We start from the raw sequence: 24,823 nt of genomic DNA, 5'->3' as shown, positions 1-24,823 counted from the left end.
TCTTCTTCTTCTTCTTCTTCTTCTTCTTCTTCTTCTTCTTCTTCTTCTTCTTCTTCCTCCTCCTCCTCCTCCTCCTCCTCCTCCTCACTGTAGTAAGCACTGAAGAAGCTGTAAGCAGGTATGAAAAAAATTCACAGTTCTTTGCAACATTGGAACCAGGAGTGCAGAACAGACAAATATGACAGTATTATTTGATGGACAATCTCTGTTGAAAAACATAATTGCATTAGGATATTTCCATACAAAACATTTTCCTAGAAAGTGTTTAACTCTTCTACAGTATTCAAATGGCTGGTTTCCTGTTCCTTTATTCCTAACAGTGCTTTGGGAATTCCCCCCCCCCTTTTCACTGAAGGTTTTTTGGGCAAAAGAGTCTTTTGACGCTTTGACAGTTTATAGATTCACAGTGGAATATTATCACCTTTCCCCCCCTGACATGATCACTGACTTTGTTGCAGCATATGATGAACTGGCCAAAATCTTTGAAGCACCAACTAGTAGATACTGCTTTACTATTTTTTCCAGATGTCCTAATGAAATATGTGCAACTAATTTCTGCTAGGCCCAAGTTTACCAACTCTAATAATTGCCTCTCCGGCAACTGCAAAAGATATTCTTCCCATTATGAAATGGGGAAAGCAAGAAAATAATTACATCTATAATTTTTCAAACCAGGGATATTGTACTTTGCCACTTAGGAATTGCCAAATATTAATTTTTTTTATAATAAAGTTTATTTATTGCTCAGATACAGTGTTACTTTAAAGATACTTTGCTGGTTTAATAGGTTTTAATTGTTAGCTGTCTGTTCTTCATTGTATGATTACAAACATTTGATTTCATTTTGAAAACTTCAAGGCTTGTAAGCTAAGAACTGATTCAATTGTGTAACAAGGCACATAGTATACTTCTTTCATGGGACTATAGCACCTCAGATATGTACATGTACAGATCGCATGCTCATCCACTTTAAAATTCCACTTGCATGTGAAAAACTGGTACGTGAACGAGAAGGGCTTTCAGTTTTACTGTATGTTTGCATCCCCTTGGTGATTATTGAAATCAATTGAACTCAATTCCTAGCAATTGTGTTTAGGACTTGTGGGAGAGGCTAGAATTCTACAGACACTTACATATACAACACTCTACTGATTATAACAGAGGCTATGACATACAGCTGTGAACTAGAGTGAAACCCTAAGGGTACACTCAAGCACAAAGTGAAGCATATTTAAATGTCTATTGAAATTGATGTGAGGGACTGAACACATGTCTTGATTGTGCATTGGAGAGCACCCTAAGGGCATCTTCAATCACATATAGCTGCCACACAACTCCCATTCGTTTCACAAGCCCCAAGTGTTTGGTGGATTATGGGTTAAACATTTTTAAACAGCTTATTTGTGGCAAAACACAAAAGTGGGAGTACAGCTTCAACAATATAGAGGATCACAAACCGGGATGTGTAATTATTTCCACATAATGGTACCATTATAAATGTAATAGAAGCTATTTTTTATGGGACAATTTAATGCACTTGGATGTTAAATACACACAGGTGCCCTAAATGTATTTCATTTGTCCATTAAACTATCAAAGGTAGTTGCATGTGAGTTTTATTATGAGACATGAAACTGAGCAATAATGCTGAACTGATACATGGAAGGAACTGTTAACAGAATCCTAGAGCAGCCACTCTTCCTGAGCTGTGCCATTTCCGTTGAAAGAAGAACAACATTCATAGTACAAACAGGAGATATTATTTCAGCTTTTTCACTCACAGTAGCTTGTTCACATGCAAATGATGCTTAGTTTAGATACTGGTGTTTCTGAAGGTAACTGAGATTAGGTTTCAGTAATGGAAGATAAAGGGTAGGGTAAACACCATGTAATTTTGTTTCTTGTTTATTAGCATCTTGGGGCTTTGCTACCATTGTTTGTATGTTCGTGCACCAATAGCAGATGATGAGTGCTGGAAATCAAGGGTTTACCTGGACTTTGCAAGAACTTGTGGTGTCTTTCACACAATTAGAAAAGACACCTTTACACATTTATCTGCTATTTTGACATATTTACTGCTTTACAACTTTACAACCTTATAACCTTAGCTTGTTATTTTTGACCTTGCATATCTTAAACATCATCATGTTCCATGTTCATTTGCTGTTAAATCCCTGTTTATAAGTTTGAAAATTACCTACAATTCCAATGTACTTGAAAAGTGTGCACACACAAAAAAGCTCACACCTTGAATAAACCTTTGTTGGTCTTAAAGGTGGCACTGGACTCTAAATTTGTCTTTCAGTGTTAGTGCTGCCGATCTCCAGGTGAGGCCTGGAGAACTCCCCCACTCCGACTTCCCCACCTGCCACTCCTCCCCCAATTCCCATCCACCCCCTCTCTAGGGCTGCCAAGTGGGGGCGGGGAAACCACCGCTTTGGTGGTCCGATTTCCGCTGCCGTGGAATCGGGCCCCAGGGGGAACTCCGCCCCCCCAAAAGCAGTGTGGGGGTGTGGCCTGGATCACCAGAGGGAAAACTCTGTGGTTTCCCCCCTGACAATCGGGGCCATGCCTCCAACGTGGGCAACGTTGCACGTCACTTCTGTTGATGTGCTGGCGGCGCACACGCGTGCACATCCGGAGCCGGCTCCCAGGGCCGTCGGAGCCTCCCCCGCCGGTGAGTTTGTGGGACTTGGCAACCCTACCCCTCTCCCACCTGCCACCCCTCCCCCACTCCTCTTCCCTCACTCCCCTTCCTCCCAGAGGTAGTTATGTGACCCCTCTATGAACTCATCTTGGCAGTCCACAGCCACTTGCTGCTCAGATGTGCCAATGGGCATGGGGCCTGCTCTTTAAATGGCGGGGGGGGGACTCTGCACAGTCATGCAGCATGCTTTCTGCTGCTGCTGGGCCTTTTGCGACATGGAGAACTCCTCATAAACTCTCCCAAAATGGAGGGACCCCAAGTCCATAGAGGGTTCACATACCTAGTGGGGGGGAGGGGTGGCAAGTGGTAGATGGGGAGTGGGAGAAGAAGTGTAGGGGATGGGGAGATTTCACTTTAATGGAATGTACCGCCCTTATCCTACTCCCTACATTTCCCCTCTGTACTCTCAGATAGTGTCAGATCCTCAGCCGTGACTCCACAATTTAATGAAATACCACAGTGTAGCTACTGCAATATTATAGCTTATTTTCATGTTTTGATTAATGTTGCCCAAAGATATGTATCCCAGGAAGTCTCTTCAGCATGGTTCCATGTCTACAAGGAGTGTTTTCAGAAAACTTAGAAATTATTTTAAATAAATTACGTCAAGTTTACAGTTACAAAAATGAAGAAAAGAAATATCCCTCTTGTATTGCTGAACCTTGGTTTCAGAGGTCAGTATAGTGCAGGCTGCTCTAACGTAACCAATTTGTGCCACCCTGATATAAGCAAAATTCTTAAAACTGCTCCTGACAGTATGGTCTTCATTCTAATCACTACTTACAGGAGTAACTACTTGCATGTTTCCCTCTTGGGCTGTTTCACCTTAGGCTGTTCACTGCTTGTTAGTGAGACCAATGTGGATAGCTGATGATAATTATGGATAATGTTAAAGACTGCAAAGCTCTTGCTTCACCTTAGAAGCTGAGCTGCAATCTGTTCAAACGTATTGCTGTGATTCTTTCACCAATTTATCCTTGTTTTCAGAAACAGTAGATGAGGAGGTAGACCAGTTTCTTGAATAGCTTCTGGCATTTCACAGGTGAAAATAGGGTTGTGCTTGTAACACCCATTGTCTCTTACCAAGTATCACCACCTGAGGTCTTCTATTGTACATTGCTGTTGCTTCTATATCTGTTGCATTGATTTACTAGGCAATAGTCTGTCCTGCACTGTTTTAAAAGCCAGGTGTTTATCTTCTTTACACAGAGAGTGATTAAAATGTGGAATTCACTGCCAGAGGGTGTAGTGATGGCCACAGGAGTAGACAGCTTTAAAAGAGGATTAGATAGATTTCATGGAGGATAGATCTGTTAGTGGCTACTGACTTCGTGACTGAGCAGAACTTCCACATTTAGAGACACTAAGGCCGAGTTCAGACTGGCAGCCAAACGTTTCAGGAGCGTTTCAGGAGCGGATTAAAGGGGCAGGTTCACACAGGCACATCTGCCAGGCATCCCCCAGCCATACTCAAGCCATCTTGTGCCGCTTCCCTCCCGAGTTTAAAAAGTACCAGGTGAAAGTGGTAGCAAACCGTGTGTAGAGCAGGTTGATTCCGGTTCCCTGACATGTGAAAGCAAGTGCTGCTAAGGCAGGAACAACCCACAGTCGTTGATAATAGGCACTGGCTGAAACAGCCACTAACAGCCCACCAGGAGCAGGCCGACAGTGCGAACGCTCCCTTGCGCTTCCTCCACGGTATCCTCCCGCTTCATTCGCTGCAGTGTGAATGGGAATACCGCAAACAAGCCGTTCCCAGTCTGTTCCGGGTCTTCTTTGCCATGACTCCCTAGCGCTTCAAATTGCCAGTCTGAACTCAGCCTAAACCTCTGAATCCCAGTGCCAGGAGGCAACATCAGGGGAAGGCCTTGGCTTCTATGCCCTGTTGTTGGCCCTCCAGAGGAACTGGCTGGTGACTGTGTGAGACAGAATGCTGAACTACATGGACCACTAGGCTGATCCAGCAGGGGCTTCCTATGTTCTTAAGATACATTAGAAAATATAATTATGCTAAAATAGACTACCAACAGTGGAAGTATACCTCAGCATCTGCAATTGGGAAATGGTAGGGTATGTATTTAATGTTCATATGTGTCAAGGCTTTAACAACATGTGTGCATTTGCATGCATATGCAGTAGATACTAATGGTCCATCTCTCCTTACTCACACTTAGAGGTTTAAGTTCTCAAGACCCTGGGGAGGGAGTTGCACCTTCAATAATGACAACTGTAGCTGTTCACAATAGCAAAATACCAATGCCCATTCCCAACAGGCAGAAATTAAGACACAATAGGAACAATGAATTACCAGGGATAAGTGCCAGAAAACAGAGAATGCCCCTGATAAATATGGATAATGTATGCAAACTGCTCTAAAACATACCCTAAAGAAACAGATGTCAAGGAGAAGGATTCTAGCCTAGCTAAACACAGGTCCCATTCACACGGAGAAGTTGCCACACTAAAGACAGGGATGATAGGCAGATTTTCGGTGCACGATCACACCTGGGAACATCTGGGAAGCGTAATACACCCGTGGCTAACCCGTGGCTTCTCGCCGAAGATGCGGAGTAAAAAACTACCACATACGATGTGCTAGTTTCCGGAAAACATGGGGCAAGGGCGGGCGTCTGATTGCGTTTCCGCTTGAATCCCGTGGCATCCGGCGCCCATCCATGTCCCGTCGCACACTGGATGTGGTGGTTTTTTGGGTAAGTTTCCACAGGATGTGCACAAATGATCATGCACATGCGCAAACTTCGGTGTGAAAAAAAAATCCTGTTTGCCACAGAAGCGATTGCCAGATTGCCTAGTGATTGCCGGTGTGATTGCACTGCGCTGCTTCTTTGCCGTGCTGCAGGATAGCCGTGTGATCAGCACCTAACGGCCTACCCACAGGACCTTGACAGGACGTGATCGGGCTGCCACGTGTTACTTTCCTCCGGCGCAAACAGCCACGCTCCCCCCCCCTGCATTTTCCGGCCAGTGTGACCGGAACCTCAGTTTTCTATTTTGAAGATAGTATTTTGTTTTCTGGAGCATTCATGTGAGCCCATACCTGTGGCTTGAAGTGATTTAGCCCAGACATGGGTTTACCAGCTCATCTCCTTTTTGTGGGAATTATTATCATTTACCACATAGAAGTGTCCAGGTAAGGCAGAACTTGTGCAAAAGCCTGAAATGTTGCCAGGATTATGAGGCTTTTATACAGACACAGCATTACACCATGGAACATAAGTTCTGCCCTTCTCTTTGCTGCACTGTTCAACAGTGGTGGGTGGAAAATATACGACTGGTTTTTGGCTTGTAAAACCCATCTTGAGCAGGTCCTGCACAACCTACTGCACATTCTTGATCTCTTCCCCCCCCCAGTGTTCTTTACCATCATGCGCTATTGATACTGGATAGAAGAGCTTCTCCATCTATCTCGTCTTTTGGTGGCCTCCCATCCAAATCCTCCAGTGCACTTTCACTTAATTTAGCAATGAGTGCTGATAGTACACGTTAACATTTTGCCAGAGGGATGAAATGTCTATAGACACGTGAGCTGTTAATGGTTCCTATGTCCCTGAACGTCCTCCCTGAGAATTCACCATTCACCTACAGCCATTGCATCACTGTACAGTTGTTTGTTTCACATACATGCTGCTTTTTCCTCAGAATTCTCAAAGCAGCCTATGCAGAGCATGCTCACAGTCTCAAGTCCAATCACTAGCTTAGCTGAAGGTGACATTAACAATGTGATAGTATTCTGTACGTTCACATTATTTTCTGGGCCCAATCATGGCTGCTTTACCTTTCATTAATGATCTGGGGGGGTGTTTTGTTTTTTTGAGAGAGCTGCATTGTTTGTCCTCATCTAAATCACAATCAGTGCCCTGCCCTCTCAAAATGTGTGTTCCCTAAGACTTGTATGCGATCCTGTTACCCCAGACTAGGCATGGGTGATAGAATTGTAGGGCTGTTCAAGGCCAAACTACGTTACTGTTTTTGAAGAGTTGGGTCTCAACTGATGTTCCCTGTAGCAGAATGCCATGTGGGGAGTAGGGTTGCCAGTCCCCAGGTCCTGGTGGGGGTTCCCCTGATTTTTGGGGCTTCAGCCCTCCACTGGCCAGCTGGCTGGGAAGGGAAACCATAGCCCCAAACAGCCACATCCCAGTGCAACATACCCATCATGATGACATCACCCAGAAGTGACATCATCACATTGGGGACTGTACAGGATTAACCCACTCAGTCCAGTCCAGGAATGCGAGGGAACCCTGCACTTTTAGCACATTAAACAACGAACCGCAAGGTAGGCTAGACCCTCTCTGGTTTTCAGAACAAATTGCCACCAGAATCTCTTTCAATAGTCCCCCCCAACCTGAGATTAGAGATTCAAACTCTCAGTTGGCATCTGGGTTTTACACATCAGCAGCTCTACTCAGAGATGCACACTATTCACTCTTACAAAGGTAGCGTAGGTGGTTAGCGTCAGCCACAAGATTTAGCCTTGGAGTTGAAGTTACAACAGCAGAGACAATTAGAAATAAGAAGGATCTTTATTAAGTACAGAACATAGCAAACAGACTATTAGAGGATACTGAAAACAATAAAACACCTAGGGCTATTTGCCTTAACTACACATTAATGATTCATAATTACCAAATTTAAGAACATCCAACAGTCCAAAGCATTTTAAAGGGAAATCCCATCTTTGCACAAGCATGTGGTCCACTTCACAAAGCAGCTCTTTGGATCCCAAGAGACAGCATTTCAGGTGCAATAAACAGACAATGGCAAGAGGAAGAAGGGAGCAAGAGCTAAGCGACTCACTCCCATAGGGATCAATCAATTATACCCCAATCTAATCATGATTAGCCGTGGCCAGAGGTTGATTCGAGGGGATCGCGGGGGATCGTAGTTCCCCCTGGTCAGGTGTGGGGGGCGGGGCACATGACGAAGCCCCACCCCCTGCTTCCGGCCGCCCCGCTTCCAGCCCTCATTCAGCCAGGAGGAGGCAGGAGAAGAGGGAAGGTAAGTTGCTTCCTCCCTGCCTCTCCCCACCCCTGCCTGCCTGGGGCCAGGGAGGGCCTTGGCGGGGCTTCCTCGCACTCCCGCCAGCTTTGCAGGTCCACCGCCGGGCCCCTGATGTAAGGGGGTGTGGCATATGCTAATGAGTTATGCTAATGAGTTCCCCTAGCTCTTTTTCTACGAAAGGACCCCTGGCCGTGGCCATCAGCCAATCACGAGTGGATAGGGGTGTGTGGCCAGTTGTTGGTTGCCATAGCTGCAACATAGGATTGGCTAGAAACCTCTAGCTTTCTTCATTGTGTATGTGACAAGACTCATGTGAGGCCTAGTGTGAAGCCCCACAGTCTAGCTTTTAACATAAAGGTGTGAACATAAAGGTGTGAAGGAATGTGGGTTATAAAGTTGTTCAGGCCGTCTGGCCTCACCATTTGGCTTGCAACAGGAAATAAGGCAAAGCCTGTCATCAGAATGTAATCACAGGAGAAGGCATGTGAATTTAGAAAGCAATATTTCTATACTGGGACATTGCGTGGGACACTCAGGTTTGAGGGCAAAACTCTATGGTAAATTTGACCTAAAACCATAGAGTTTTGCCTACAAACCAGAGCATCCTGCGAAACATCACCGACACGATGATGTCACTTCCGGGTGACATAACTGCATTAGGGACCATACCAGTATGCCCCCCAAACCCCCCCGCCGGTGTGGTGAGGGGACCTGGCAACCCTAGTGGGGAGGAAGGCTCCTGCAAAAACTTCTCTGTGAGGAGTTATTTCCCCAATTTTGCTGCTGTACATGGAGCATCTGTGCACTTATTGGTACTAGTGTCCCTAGCACCAGGCTGTAAGCCAGTGCCTCAGCCAAAACTCAGGTAGCCATCTGCTAGCCTCTTGCATGGACTTTTGGTCTTATGGGTCTTTCTCTTTAAGAACACTATTATCCTTTCTTTCTTTTTTAAACTAATGCTCAGTTTGCTAAGGAAGTTAAACTCCTGACAGTAGCTATTCTGATACTGGCAGATATTGGAGAAAGAAGAACAAGAAGAGGAGGAGGAGGAGGAGATTGGATTTATACTCTGCCTTTCACTTGGAGTCTCAGAGGAGCTTACAAACTCCTTTCTCTTCCCCTCCCCACAACAGACACCCTGTGAGGTAGGTGGGTCTGAGAGAGCTCTTTGAGAACTGTTCTTGAGAGAACAGCTCTGAAAGAATTTGTGACTGACTCACCAGCAGCTGCATGTGGAGGAGTGGGTAATCAAACCTGGTTCTCCCAGATTAGAATCTGTACTCTTAACCACTACACCAAACTGATGTAGTAAGAGTAAGATAAAACTTTACAGGTTCAAACACTACCACTTTCAGGTTCAAACATTCCCACTTTCACATGAACATCAAAAAGCAAAAGCAGTGGCAGCGGGGGGGGGGTGTTATTGGTGGAGATGCATGTTGTAAGAAGATTTAAAATGCTCTTGCATTTACATGATGTGCTACCACAGGAGACAGCTGCTGGTAGATACGTGCACCACAATTTAATCTAATCTTACCTATGAAGAGAAGAAATGCCTCAGTGGATTATCCATATTCACTGTCCTGTTATCAATGGTAACAGGATAGATGCTTATGGCAAGCCTACAAACTAGGCAAGTAGGTACCATCCCTTCCCCCATTGTTTGATACCTGATTGGAATTCAGAGCCATACTCAGAGGGGAGGAACAGAGTGACAGCAGAAAGAAGCCCTATTCAGACAACTTATTGTTTTCACTGAATGCATGGAAGGGAAAGTGTTCCTATACAGTGATCCAGTTCCTGACCTCCGTGTAGCAGTTGAACCAATGACAAATTTGATCCAGGATAACCCAAACTTATTTCTATGCCCATGTAGGCTATTGCATAAGACTCCCACAGTGGCCTGCTGTGCTTCATTTGATCACAGCTGTTTCTCAGTACACGCATATGTGACTCACGTGTGCTTTAAAACTGCTGCCAATCAGGGTAGCCATAATCTGGCATATTTGCAACAATGTTCAAAATAATTCAGAAATAATGTATTGTCTAGGATGTTAGCTTATGAAGGTGCATGATTAAATTATTGTGGTACAGTTCTTTCTCATTGCAATACATTGTCACATATCCTGGCTTGTTTTAATTTAGCCTGGGAATTCTTTTGGGTAACTATATTGTGTATGTGTATGATGAACCAAAGGCCCTTTGGGCACTAGTATAATATAAATTAGAAATAAGAACTACTTCACAATTTATTAAAAGTAGTCACTCTAGGGGCTTTCAGTGCTAAGAAGGAAACTGCTTCACTGTCAGCTGAAGAACCCACTTTTGATTTGCAATTAAGTAGACGGAGATAACTCACAATTTTGAAAATGATTTCTAAAGATGCCTGTTTATAATTCCCATTCCTTTAAGTGAAAAGGGTACATACAGCAGAATTAAAAATTTATAGGCTGACTTTACGCATATATATTCACAAGTCCATTCCACTGTGTTCAACTGGACTTTCATCCAAGGAATCTTGTACAAGAACACAACCTCAGGTGTTTCATTGTGCTCTTTAATCAGCAGTGCATTGCTGATAACAATTTTTATGTGGAGGAAAAGACCATTCTTTCCAGCATTCATAAAACCATTTAGAATTTATTTGGCATAAGGAGATTTATTCTTGGCCAAAATACCGATCAACAGGTAGTTAACAGGTAAATACTAAAATGAATGTTTTTTTAAAAAAAAATAGATGTGACAAGTGTAATGTGGTGCATTCAAAATAAAGAGGCACAGCCATAATAAGATGAAATTAAACCTTTCTGGCTGTGATGGAGGATAGGACGTTACAATGAGCTGGCAAAAGGTTGGACATTGGAGGAAAAATAAGGGTATAGATGGGTGCAGTTTTATAATAGAAAAAAGGCCAACATTTTTTAATAGTCCTGCATGAAAGTAATAGCATGGTGTGCATTGTATGATTCCCTTGCTGTTTTAATTATAACTTTTATCTGTTTTCCATGTGATTTCTTTCTTTCTGTTTTTCATTGTTTTCGCAATGACATAAAATTACAACTTAACAGAAAGATGACTTGAAACCAGCTACAGCTTCCCACTAATTGTATTGTTTCCATGAAGGAATGATCTAACAGTGGGTGTGTTTGTGTGCAATTTCTTACTTCTCCCCTCCCACACAAACTTTTTCTTTCTATGCTCCCTCTACCCCATCCCCTGCTATTACCTATTCTGGCTTCCCATTTCTTAAAAGTTGAACACCATTTTGTAAAAAATGATTATAGAAAAGTTGATCTTGATGGGCACAAAAGTATCACACGTAGGGTTGCCAACCTCCAGGTGGGGTTTGGAGATCTCCTGGAATGACAACTGATCTCCAGACTACAGAGCTGTTTTCCTGGAGGAATTGGCAGCTTCAGAGGGTGGACTTTATGGCATCACATCCCTGCTGAGCTCCCTCCCCAGGCTCCACCTCCAATACCTCCAGGAATTTTCTAAGCCAGAATTGGCAGCCCTAAATATGTCCAAAATTTAAGGGCTCATACAAAGTCCACACGATAGATCCATGGCTATCTAAAGGACTCAGAAGTGTGCGTGGAACTCAGTGCTGAGAATTCAGATAAAGACTGTGGCATGCGAGGAGAATGGCCTGAGCCCTATCCTCTCCACCATTTTCCTAACCTGAAGCAATCCCGGGAAGCTGGCCCTTGCTATATAAGGAAAGCATACATGCAGTAATCAGTACATGTAAGTTCCCCCAGTGGGGCACCTCTGGGATGTAGGAAGGTGGTGATCAGGTCATATAAGAGGACTTTGCCACGGGCAGGAAACATGCTCTCCCCTCCACAACCCTGTCACCATCTTGTAATACCAGCATAGCCTTGTAAATAAGACTATTAGCTAACAGTGTTTTTACTTCCTGGCCACACATATCTTTGCTCCTCGTTACTCAGCACCAGGATTCAGCCTGAAATGAAAAGAAGAACCCTCTCTCTCCCAGCTTATGCGCCCGGAAACTCCGTCTGTTTTCCGTCTCCCTTGTGTGGCTTCTGTTACGTGTGACCGCGGCCTTCGAGGACTTTGCCACATTTTTAGGAGATGCTCTCCCCTCCACAACCCTGTCACCATCTTGTAATACCAGCATAGCCTTGTAAATAAGGCTATTAGCTAACAGTGTTTTTATTTCCTGGCCACACATATCTTTGCTCCTCGTTACTCAGCACCAGGATTCAGCCTGAAATGAAAAGAAGAACCCTCTCTCTCCCAGCTTATAAATGTTTCTTTGCCTTGAAGCACTCCTGACCAGGGTCAAGTAGGTGAAAGGTTCTTTACCAAGCCTGGTCCAGCGTGACAAGAAACCAGTTCTTGGGGCACTTTTGTGTTGCAAGTATCTTGCTTGACAAGTATCTTGCTTACCAAGCATACAAAAATGATCTTTGTCTTGAAAATTCTTATTTTGTTTTGGTAAAACATATTATTAGAGCCTATTCTTGACTTCCTTGGCAGTATGGTAGCATCTAAAGAATATACGTGTTTTATGTGCAAGCCTTTGCTCTTGGTTACTGCAAAGCAATGGCTTATGAGTGCATAGCACCCTCTGGGAGTAGCTAGGAGATCTTTCTCAGCATCACAATAAACAGCAAATTGGCTTGGAGCCTTGGTTTTCTCAGCCTGATGATATTTATGCATAATAGCTCAAAGTAACTGGCTTACAAAAATTGGCTTTGACTGATTCAACAGCCATGCATGTTTTTCCAATCAAGATGTTTGATGAATGTAAAGAGTTTCTATGGCAACAGGTTACAAAAGAAGGGGATCCAGTTTGGGGGACTTGTCAACGTATGATGGAAATACAATACAAATAGCAATAGCCAGGCTGTGTTGTCCTGATTTAGTTGGTGTGGTTTTCTAGAAGGTATTTGTCATTGTTGTAACTGATTGCTTTGAGAGGATCAAAAATTAATGCTGGGAAGAAATGGATTTCCTTACTATCAAGATCCAGTTGGTTACTGTTGAGTCAGTGACAAACATCCCATTTGGAAACAGAATAAAGTGATCCATGCACGAGGAGCAGAGTGGAACAGATGTCAACTGTAACACTATATTACAAGAATTTGTGCTAGTTTCTGGTCTCATTCATGGCATCTGTCTTCTTAAAAATCACAATACACTGAATCTGAAAAAAATAATGAAGAAAGGAAGTTTACATTTTCAAAAATAGAGTAGCAGGGAAAAACTTAAAGATTTACAGTTGTGTCGGTTATACAAAAGACCATGTGTAGCCTTATTATATAGTAAGATCACCTGAAAAGATTTGCCTTCCTTTATGCAAGTAATAAATGAATACCACTTTCCTGTAAAGTGTTTGGTATAGCAGAGCCTTTAGGTCAGGGGTCCCCAACCTTTTTTAGCCTTTGGGCACCTTTGGAATTCAGGTACAACACAGTGGGAACAGCGACAAAATGGCTGCCGTACCATGGCTGCCAGCCACAGGAGGCAGAGTCATATACAAAAATGGCTGCCACCGCTTACTGTCAGTCACACAGTGAAGATCCTTGTGGTGACAGCTGCTGCCAAAGTAATGTTTTGTTGTGGTTTTTTTTAAAAAAAATCTGCACAGCCAATCAAATTTACAGTGGCCAATCAGAAGCCTTCCTGGGTAAAAGTGCCATCTAGCCCTGCCCACTTTCTAAAAACACATGGTAGGTACCAGGAAAGGTGTCAGCAAGCACCATGGTAGTCCTGAGCACCACACTGGGAATCCTCGCTCTAGATAATGAAGGAAACTCCCAGGTATGTTTGTACAAATAACTCAACAGATCTGCAGGTTTCAAGTGTCAATTTGCAGTTGAGCAGCAGTGATGTGATACTGTGAGATAAGCCTTGTATTTAAGAACTGCACCAAAACATTGGTGAGGAGCAGGGCTCTTTTTGTAGAAAAAGCCCAGCAGGAACTCATTAGCATAATAGGCCACACCCAACAGCAGGAACTCATTAGCATATTGGCCACACACCCTGACAGCACAGCTCATTAGCACATTAGGCCGCACCCTCATGTTACCAGAAGTGTGGTTATCCAGCCACACCCACGTTTTGCTTGTTATTCTGTTTACCTTGTTTGTGGTCAAAACTCAGGGCTTTTTTGTAGCAGGAACTCCTTTGCATGTTAGGCCACACACCCCTAATTGTAGCCAATCCTAATGAGTTTCTGCTGTTGGGTGTGGCCTATTATGCTAATGAGTTCCTGCTGGGCGCGGCCGACTCGGGAGCCAGCCGGAACTCCGTTCTTGCCCAAAAATAGCCCTGGTGAGGAGGCTTGGTATGGGATGTGCCGTAGAGGCTAAGTATAGGGAGGCCAGCTCTGGGTTGAGACATTCCTGGTGATTTGGAGGAGGAGCCTGGGGAGGGGAGGGGAGAGGAGGGCAGGGGTCTCAGCAGGGATGTGATGCCACAGAGTCCACCCTCCGAAGCAGCCATTTTCTCCAGGGAAACTGAGCTCTGCAGTCTGGAGATCAGTTATAATTCCAGGAGATCTTCAGGCCTCCCCTTGAAGTTGGCAAACCTCTCTAAGCAGACAATATAGTAAAAAAAGACTGAACTTTATAACTAGTGCTTTAAATGTAAAGGAAACGATCTGAAGAAGTCTTCATGTTGTATTCATGTCAAGGGTGTATCGGTTGTCATATATCAGTTTCCTGGGAGGCTTATCAACCACCTGTAATAGCACAATATTGCATGATCAGAATTGGCAAGGAACCAGGACAGTTATTGTAGCACCGTATGATTTGTGATGAAATGTCTACATTGATTCATTTAGATGTAGTTACCATTTACAGCATGAAATTTGCTCTCCTCCAAATGGCAGGCGGCATCTGTGTTAATAAATTCTTCAGAAACAATGCGGCACATTTGTTATACTTCAATAAATATGGCACTTGTAACGAACAGCGATGCAACGAACATGAAATTGAGCCAACTTCGGAGGACGGCGGAAGACAGGAGAGCCTGGCGGGAGATTGTCCATGGGGTCGCGAAGAGTCGGACTCGACTGTGCGACTGAACAACAACAAGTGCTAGACAGAATGGTCCAACTGGCTCAACAATCGTCATTGGTTAGTATTCATTTTAAAATGGCACTTTCCCCCTTGTATTTGTTTCCTTGAATGCTTCTTTTTGCTGAATCATTGGAGAAGATATAGCGTTTGCATACTGTCAACAAGAGGAAATGGATAGATAAGCATCTGGCATGCCAGTTTGATATGGACGACAGTGTTGCCATAGAATCTAGGCCTGAGATGTCCTGTTGCAGTTGCTTAGATCAGTTTTTGTTGACTGAGAATGCTGATAATGTGCTTGGAATAAGTTGTTCTGGTTTAAAGCATCCAAATGTCATCCTCTTAGAACAGCCTCTGGGCATGTTTTCTGCTGTCTTAAAACAAGAGCTTGTGAGGGGTTTGAATGGCTGGGTATGCAGGGACAAGGACATTGTTAACATAGTCAGAAATTCCATCTCTTTCCTCAGGAAAGCCTGTCAGTTGTCTATCTTCTGATGGTGCTCTGTTTCTTGACAGCTTCCAAGTCACATTCTTCCCCCAAAATCACTTTCTGGGTGTCACTGGACTCAACTTTAGCACTGGTCCAGAAGCAGGCATGAGTGTCGATGTCTCTATAACAGCTCGGATGTGTGATACAACTGATACGTGATTGTGACAGGGACAAGGCCAGGAGGTGCTCCTCATGAGGAAAGCCCAGAGGCATGGCTAGGAAGAAAGAAGTACACAAGTAGCTCTGAGAAGCTTGCTCAGAAAAGAAAAGACAAGACAACCCTGGAGACAGGCCGAGCCAACAGACATTGGCAGCAGGTGAAAATCAGTGGGGCAGCAGGTCAGCCAAGATGGAAGTATGGCAGATGGAGTAGCAAGGGGGATTTCTGAGCCATGAGGCAGGAAGAATGCTGTCAGCTACTTCCTTGCTCTGTATGCCTGAAGGACTAAACAAAGGTCTGGCTGAACTGACTGTGGAGTCCTGTGTGTGCCTGATGACTGGGACCAATGGATTTGATACCCTTACCCAGCTGGCTATGGGCAGCAGTACTACAGGTCACCCAGGAGATGCCCAGTCCTGCCACTGTGGTATAACCGTGGGAGCCAGTGTGGTGTAGTGGGGTTAAGAGTGTTGAACTAGGACCTGGAACACCCAGGTTTGAATCCCCACTCGTGCCACGGAAGCTGACTGGGTGACCTTGGGCCAGTCACACATGCTTAGCATAACCTACATCACAGGGTTGTTGTGAGGGTAAAATGTAGAAGAGGTGAAATATGTAAGTTGCTTTGGGTACCCTTTGGGGAGAAAGGTGGGGTATAAATGAGTTAAACAAACAAACAAACAAATAAGGCTCAAGGAAAAGGGGCATGTGGTCCCTGTGTGGTGTCTTAAGAGTTGCCAGAGCAGCTGGGTGTCTGCCTCAGCACAAAACTTCAGTGGCATGTGTGACAGAATTGTATGGCTTTGTTGCACTTCCCATGTAGAGAATACCAGTTTAGTTATAGCACTTACTAGGTCCCCCCTCCCCAGCCTTTCACTGCAGCTAAAGACTGGGTGTTACATCAGCAGAAAAGGAGAAGCTTAGAAAATGATTCCATTGTCTTAGCAACAAATACCAAGGTCCTTTCGCTTTGTCTTTCTTGATCAGAGTTCAGAAACAAAAAGGAACAGCCTCAGACTCTTTCCTTCTTTTATTACTCTTCTTGTTATATCGTGAAACTCAAAGGCCTCTAATCCTGTCAGGGCAGTTGCCCGGACCGCCCCCCCCACCTTTTGTAAAGTAAGCAGCGCAGCATTTTTTGCTCATCACCTTTTTCTTCGTTTCATCACAAATGTCAATGCCGAAAGATTCTCTCTGCCCCACGGAGTCCAGACTTACTCCTTTGAAATTTGTAAATATAGGGGAAGCTGTTTGCTTCTTTAACCAGAAAAAAATTGTCAACGTTTATTTTTATTAATAGAGGGGTGTTTGATTACATTCGAACATGGGCGGGCGCCGGATGCCACCGGAAACGCGATCAGATGCCCGCCCTTGCCCCGCGGTTTCTGGAAACTAGTACCTCTGAGGTACTAGTTTTTAACCGCGCATCTTCGGCGGGAAGCCTCGGGTGAGCCACGGGAGCTCTACGCTTCTCAGATGTAGCGGTGAGATCTTCTGTCGCAGTAGCATGGCTACTGCCCCGTGTGACTGCAGCCCATGAAACTCAAAGGCCACTAATCCTGTCAGGGCAGTTGCCCGGACCGCCCCCCCCCCCTTTGTAAAGTAAGCAGCGCAGCTTTTTTTGCTCATCGCCTTTTTCTTCGTTCCATCACAAATGTCAATGCCAAAAGATTCTCTCTGCCCCACAGAGTCCAGACTTACTCTTTTGAAATGTGTAAATATAGGGGAAGCTGTTTGCTTCTTTAACCAGAAAAATTTGCCAACGTTTATTTTTATTAAAAGAGGGGTGTTTGATTACATTCTAACATAATTCCAACATAATTCCAAATAGTTTTATTTAATTTTTTTGCAACTGTTTAAAAACCCACAAGAATGATGCAATTGACTGTGTATTCTGGTTACAACTGTATTGAATGTTTCCAATATCACAATTCTTTAGGGTCAATCCATTCCCATTAGCCAAAGCAAATTCCTTTGGGGTTGTCTTTCCTTGGCTTTTTCTCTAGATAGCTCTAGATTATGAGCTTTGTTTTCCAGTTTATCAGTGCTAGGCAAGGGCCAAGAAGCAGGGAGTTGATTTTGCATGTCACCATGACTCAGGGGCTTGGGAGCCACAAGTAGCTCTGACATGCCACAGCTGCCCCGTGTTCCAGGAAAGTGGGCAATTGCTTTAGAAATTAGAATAATTTAATTGTTACGGTGAGGTCCCTGCCACACGGCAGGGAAAAGGACGGCTGAACTGCGGCTAGTCTGAGCCGCACCAAAATTGAGACACCGCGGATCCCCCAATATCACAATTCTTTAGGGTCAATCCATTCCCATTAGCCAAAGCAAATTCCTTTGGGGTTGTCTTTCCTTGGCTTTCTCTCTAGATAGCTCTAGATTATGAGCTTTGTTTGCCAGTTTATCAGTGCTAGGCAAGGGCCAAGAAGCAGGGAGTTGATTTTGCATGTCACCTTGACTCAGGGGCTTGGGAGCCACAAGTAGCTCTTTGACATGCCACCTGTGGCTCCGTAGAGCACAGCTGCCCCGTGTTCCAGGAAAGTGGGCGATTGCTTTAGAAATTAGAATACTTTAATTGTTACTGTGAGTTTCACGATAAAGCTGTTTTATTATTACAACTTGCTCATGACAATTATATCGAGGTTGTGCAGATATAGGGGGTTTATGTATGAGGCTGGGTCAACTCTTTTTCTTTAAGAATAATTGGGAGAGTAATTTGTACTCCTGAGTAAAATATATACAGTGTAACAGTCCTTGAACTGGGGGGGGGGGTTGCTACAAATTCTCCAGGTAAGCTGATCTCCATTGCTGGGAGATCAGTTTTAATCCTAGGAGACCTCCAGCCACCACCAGTGTTCCCTCTAAGCTGAGTTAGTGTGAGCTAGCTCATGGTCTTTTAGCCTCCAGCTCACTCATCTTTGTCTCAGCTCAGGAAGGAGGACTCCAGAGCAAACTGATTGATGCAGTAGCCAAATTGCTCGCTCCCCACTTTAATTCAGGTAGCTCAGAAAGTAGAATTTTTGCTCACAGGACTCCACAGCTTAGAGGGAACATTGGCTACCACCAGGAGTTTGGCAGCCCTACTCTGGAAGCCACTAGACAGCATGCCAGCTGCTCCCAGTCTTAAATACCACTGAGCGTGCTCAGTAGTTGCACTGCAGGGAAAGTCCCATCTGAGAACACCTTTCCTATGTGTCCCTTACAAAGACAATAGACAAACTGTGTTTAGACATGTGTGAAGAATTCTGACAAGAGATTTGTTTTACTCCTTTAGGGGTCTCTCTTGCAAAATGTAAGCCTAAATGACCAGTTAGATTAGTTGATGTACTGTGTTCCTGTTCTTCTCATTTCTACTGGCATAAATGAATAAAAGATGAAACTGTGTTGCATATTTTCTTTTCTATTTCAGTCTGTATTGACACAGATTGTTCATTTGCCATGAATCATACTCACTTTGTCAATCTTAAAGCAGCAGGTGAAAATATGCCTGTCTCTGGAATTTGCTTTGCATGGTAATGTACAGCTGCAGGCTAAGATGCTTTGATGTAAACCTGGTGAAGTTTGTCTCCATCTTTTTACCATTTAGTAAAAACACATTTACTCAGAGTAAGAGCCAAGGTAATGTAAATGCTTTTTTAAAAGATTGCTTGTTGACTTTAATGAATGAAAAAGGAAAGGATGAATCAACATCTGGATGTTCACCTAGTTGATAATGCAACTAGTGTCAACCATCATTCTTAGGAACAATTGTTTTCAAGCAACACTTCAATGATTTCTTTGTTCCTAGGAAATAGAAAGATTTGGAGATACAGTGGTCACATGACTATACAAAAGAAGCACAGCTCAAGGAGATGGAAATTTGGCTTGTCGAAGCAAAATTTTCTGCTCCATGTAAGATAGTATTTTGACTTTGAAACATCTGAGTATTGTGTGAAAGGGGGCACATATAGAAGTTAAAACATTCCCTCCTTTTTTGACATAACTCTTTTGGTAACTTTGGTTATTTCTAAGATAGGCCTTCCAAAGTTGTTACCCAATAGGTAAATACTAGGTAAACATCAATCAGGTTCTTTCACAACCATCCTATTTTAGCAATCCTAGTCAACCCTAGCTGTTTTATTGTTTCATTTTATAGGCAAACCACATGTTGAACAAAGCTTTAACTTTAATTAATAACTGTGAGGCTCTGATACTAGAAGTAACTCTTGCAAGGAGGAAAAACCCAGGAGAAAGCATTTGGGGGAAGATTTCAATTGATGGAGGGGTTCCTTCCACCTATTGCTATACTGCTTTAAATTGGATTTTGGTACAACTCATGTATACATCATCACACGTGCTTTGACTTGATAGGAGGATTATTTGGAGACACTATCAAAACCACTCCCAGCAATATATTCAAGGGTGTGTGTACCACTTGATATAATGTATATTTTATTGGGAAGTAATTGGTAAGGCTTGTGGGGAGGGACTTCCCTAACTTGGATGGTCAAGTCTAGCCCAATCTCATCAGCTCTTAGTAGCTATGCAGGGTCAGTCCTGGCTAGTGTTTGGATGGGAGACCATCAAGTAAATCCAGTGTTGCTGTGCAGAGGCAGGCAATGGCAAACCACCTCTGAGTGTTTCTTACCTTAAAAGCCCTACAAGATTGTCATAAGTCAGCTGTGAGTTGACAGCACTTCTCGCAAACATCACCTTGGTGGTGGATTTGAGGAGTCAGGAGGTCCCCTCCAACACCTTAGTTGTGTAGACCCAACCAGAAATTCATCAGTAGATGTGGGGTTGGAATCCTAAGTGTGTCAATGAACACCGGAGAAGTAGTGGTTGTTGTTGTTCAGTCGCACAGTCGAGTCCGGCTCTTCGTGACCCCATGGACCAGATCACGCCAGGCCTTGATGAGAAGTACGTGGGGAAATGTGGTTTAAATCAGACTTAGGCAAGCTTTGGTCATGTGGTTAAGTGTAGTGGTTAAGTGTGCAGACTCTAATCTGGGAGAACCGGGTTCGATTCCCCACTCCTCCACTTGTACCTGCTGATGTGACCTTGGGTCAGTCACAAGCTCTGGCACAGCTGTCCTTGAAAAAGAGCCGTTTGTGTCAGAGTTCTCTCAGCCCCACCCACCTCACAGGGTGTCTGTTGTGGGGAGGGGAAGGGGAAGGAGTTTGTAAGCCGCTCTGAGACTCCAAGTGAAGGGCGGGGTATCAATCCAATCTCTTCTTCTTCTTCTTCTACTCTTGTACAAATCACAGATGTTGCAGACATTTTTGGTTTTGATGTTGTTTTAGCCTTTGTAGGGTTGCCAACCTCCCAGTGGGGCCTGGAGATCTCCTGGAATTACAGATGACCTCTAAATTACAGACATGAGTTTACATGGAGAAAATGGGTGCTTTGAAGGGCAGACTAAATGTTATTATACCTCACTAAGGTCAATTCTCTCTCCAAACCCCACCTTCCCCAGGTTCTACCCCCAAATCTTCAAGAGTTTCCTGACATAGAGTTTGTTAAGTCGCGAACTTAACAAGGAGTCAGAGAGTGATTCAGCAAGAATGCGGCTTTTATTCTTCAGCTTCGTTACTTCTCCAACACGGTACAACAATCGCCAGCCAGAACCCATCCAGTATATACACTGGCTTCTCTGTATTTAAACATTCCCGGCTAATGTAGCCACACCCACTGTACAAATAACAACCTATGAGGTTGGAGAGATAAAGGCCAATCACAAGCGATTCCGCTTTGTAACGTGATTGGACGACACTTCCTGGGCTAGGGCCCCTATTGGATACATTAGGATCCTAGCCCAGGGCGAAGCTTAACATTGAATCTCTATTAGGCAATTCGCATAACAGTCCATGTAATCAAAATCCATCTGAATACATAACAGAGTTGGCAGCCCTAAACCTCTGTGTGATTTTATTTTTGCCAAAGATGTTAAACACTTAGAAGAGGTTGAGACAGGAAACATGGGAAGCTTCGCTATAGTACAGTCAATAAAACGAAGCTCTTTTGTGCTCACTTCTCATTCAGGTACCATTGAGTTCTGTAACAAAAGAACTGTCCAAGATAGACCATTATTTGTCAGATCAAAGTAACCTCAGAACACAGATTAACTTTGTTCTACCATTAAATCTCTTAAAATTACCTTTCATTTGCTGAGTTCATAATGAACGTGGCTTCATATACCAAAGCATCTGTTTTGAAGCACTACTGAGATTACAGAGTGGAGTCTGCCATTGTTAGCTATGCCTGTATAGAAAGTTCATTGCAGAAGATACTGCTTGAGATTGCAGTTTCCTCTGGCCTGCAGTTAGACGGCCCATCTCTGGTGCATGGGCTTTCTCTCCCTCTGGCAGTCAAGCTGTGAGGACCTCCTGTATCTGTGTCACTGTAAAACAGAGTGGTCATTGACTCTCTGAAAAGAATAAAATGTATAAACTATATAGTAAAGGTAAAGGTTCCCTTGCTCGAAAGCCAGTCAAATCCAACTCTAGGGTTGCGGTGCTCATCTCCGTTTCAAAGCCGAAGAGTCCGAAGATGTTTCCATGGTCATGTGGCCAGCATGACTAAACACCAAGGTGCACGGAACGCTGTTACCTTCCCACCGAAGTGGTACCTATTTATCTACTTGCAATTTCTTGCTTTCGAACTGCTAGGGTGGCAGGAGCTGGAACTAGAGATGGGAGCTCACTCCATCATGCAGCACCCGGGTCTTGAACTGCTGAACTACTGACCTTTCACAGCCTGCAGTTCAGCGTCTTAACCACTTGAGCCACCGCAGCTAGTATATAGTAAACTATATACTCCTCTTTTAAAAATTCCACATTATCTCTGTAATCCTTATAACAACCCCAGCTAATTAGTTCAGTATTGTTATTTATTTATTTATAATGTTATTTAGAAAATGTTTGTGCCACCTCTCCAGGAACTTGCCCGAGGCAGCTTACAAAGTAAAAACAATTTTAAAAAGCTTTTAAAGATATTAGTTGAAATCCAACATAAAATACCCAGCTTAGCATAAAAACATAGATCAGGAAAACACCACTGACACCTTAAAATAGCACTTTCCAGACAAAAATAGTGTAAAAAACAACCTCTTAATTATCCCCATATTAAAATATGAAGTTGAAAGTGAGGGTAGATTATCCAAGAAGCAAAATAGGGCTAGCATTACAAATGTATTTTATGGATATACTAGCCTGATACCTGTGCTTCGCTACGGTATTTAACTACTGTAAATCTAGATATAATACTGAAGATGTAAAGTTTGAAATGTAACATTTGTTGTAGGAATTCTAATGGAGAAGATTGTAGTGTAATAAATGAAGTGAGACATACGTACTTTTTCCCCTCTACTGAAGGACCTTTCTGTAGACTGCTGGGACGGGCTCCCTCATGGCTTTAAGCACCCTGCAACTGCTGCTGCACCTGACAGACAACCGCATGTTAGGTGTAGGAGGTGGGGGGAATGTGTTGGAAGCCATCAGAGAGGCTGGGCCAGCAGCATCGCAAAGGTGATCCTGCTGGGGCAGCATCCCTGATGGATTAAAGTACCCTGGTCCTGCTTCTACACCTGACAAACACCCACCTGTCTGGTGCTGGGAGGATTATGCTTAAAGGCATCAGGGAGGCTGGGTCAGCAGCAGGGCTAAGGCAATCTTGCTGAGCAAACCTCCCCAGTGGCTGTAAGCATCCCACCTCCTCTCCTACACCTGACAGGCAGCTGCCTGCCCACTGTGGAAGGGGGAAGAGTATTAGAAGTGACTGTGGAGACGGGGCTGGCTGGATCACTAAGATGTTACTGCTGGGGCAATCTCCCTTATGGCTTTAAGCACCCTGAAACTGCTGCTGCACCTGACAGACAACTGCCTGTCAGGTGTAGGAGGGGGGAGTATGTTTGAAGCCATAGGGAGGCAAGGCCAGCAGCTTTGCTTCACCTCACAAGCGGTTGGCCACTCCTGATTTCCTCAACTGTCATTAGCTCTCTGCAGTCCCCTGTACCTTTTTTTTTTTTTACCTCAGAACGCTGAGCTCTGCAGCTGACAAATCAGAGAGTGGGGGGGTGCAGAGAGTCAGCTGCCTGGCAACCACATAGGAATCAGTGGGAGCACATTTCCCCCTTTTGACCCACTTAGGGGTCGAATTTCTAAAAATCCCTTCTTAGCGAGCACCTACACCACGGTAGGAGCGCTCTCCCCAAATTTGGTGTCTCTAGGTCCACTGGTTTGGCCTGGGCGTTGACTTTACGGTGAGGGGACTTTCTTTTACATATATAGATAGATGGACTTGTTTCTTCTTCTGGATTTGCTAGGGCCAATATGGCTGTTTACCACTTTGTTCTACTTTATGGATTAGCCGAAGCCCTCCTATTGCCAGAGGTCAGATTTCAACAAGAGAATTGATGGTTCTCAGGTCAGTTCTTACAGTACAATCTTAAGGAGAGTTACCCTTGTCTAAGTCAATGGGTTTACAAGGGAATAATAATTCTTTTTAGGACTGTAATGTTAGCCACTAAGCACAGTTCAAAATAGTTTGCATAAGGCAAAAGTAAGCTCCCCCCCCCCAAGTCTCAGCTGACTTATAGCAAATCTGTAGGGTTTTCAATGCAAGATGGTTTGCCACTGCCTACCTCTGCATAATGACCCTGGTATTCTTTGGTGGCCTCCCATCCAAACAGTGACTAAGGCCTTCCATGCTTAGTTTCTAAGGCTGTGGTTACACGGCAAGGCAATTGCCATTTGTTCCTGATGTAATTAAAACCAGAATATTTTTTTCTGAGTTAGGATGTTCACACATCCCTCCCTGAACCACAAGCTCGCCTTCCCTGCCTGCCCACCTCCCCCCTCAGCAACTTTCCAGCCACTGCCTGATGAAAAGAAAAGAAAAAGGCTCCTTTGAAAGAGTTCTCCCCCCCCCCGATGCTGCTGGCTAGCTGGGCGCGCTCCCCAGCACTGGGGGCTCCCTCCCTCCCTCCTAACGCCGCAGTTTCGAGGACTCCTGGGGCGGATGCCAAAGCCCGCTCGCCTGACAGCCCGCCCCCCAGCTTCCTCCCCCAGAAACTTTCAACGCCGCCTCCATGCCGGGGGACGGTGGGCAGGACTTTTCTCCAAGCCGTAAGGTTTTTAAAAAAACAACACACACACACAGAACGGTCAGACGGCCCTAATCGCAATCATTGTGAAAGATGGCTGTCCAGATGGGCGAAATCGCACATTCAAAGCTCAAGTGCCAGGAAAATACTTGATTTTCCCAGGGGCAGGAAAACCCGGGAGCATTGCGGGAGTGAGCCCGCTTTGGCATGGGAGTCGGATTCGCCTGTCTGATCAGGAAACTTAAATGTGGGAGGGAACAGCGGTGAAACTCGATCAAAAGGACCGTGTGATGGCGGCCTAAGT

At 44.3% G+C, this 24,823-nt stretch overlaps 1 protein-coding gene across 1 annotated transcript in view; it reads left to right on the top strand.

Annotated features, from left to right (window-relative positions):
- LOC107119948 (thrombospondin type-1 domain-containing protein 7B-like) overlaps positions 1-24,823 on the top strand; it is a 419,856-nt gene that overhangs the window by 280,865 nt on the left and 114,168 nt on the right. Inside the window, 1 exon segment of the mRNA XM_015422578.1 lies at positions 563-568. Within this exon segment, the coding sequence (XP_015278064.1) occupies positions 563-568 (6 nt within the window).

The sequence above is a fragment of the Gekko japonicus genome, unplaced genomic scaffold (assembly GCF_001447785.1).
Source record: "Gekko japonicus isolate JY-2015 unplaced genomic scaffold, Gekko_japonicus_V1.1 scaffold1544, whole genome shotgun sequence".
Lineage (NCBI taxonomy): Eukaryota > Metazoa > Chordata > Lepidosauria > Squamata > Gekkonidae > Gekko > Gekko japonicus.
Note: the sequence above shows the minus strand (reverse complement) of the source record. Positions and strands in the feature narration are given on the sequence as shown.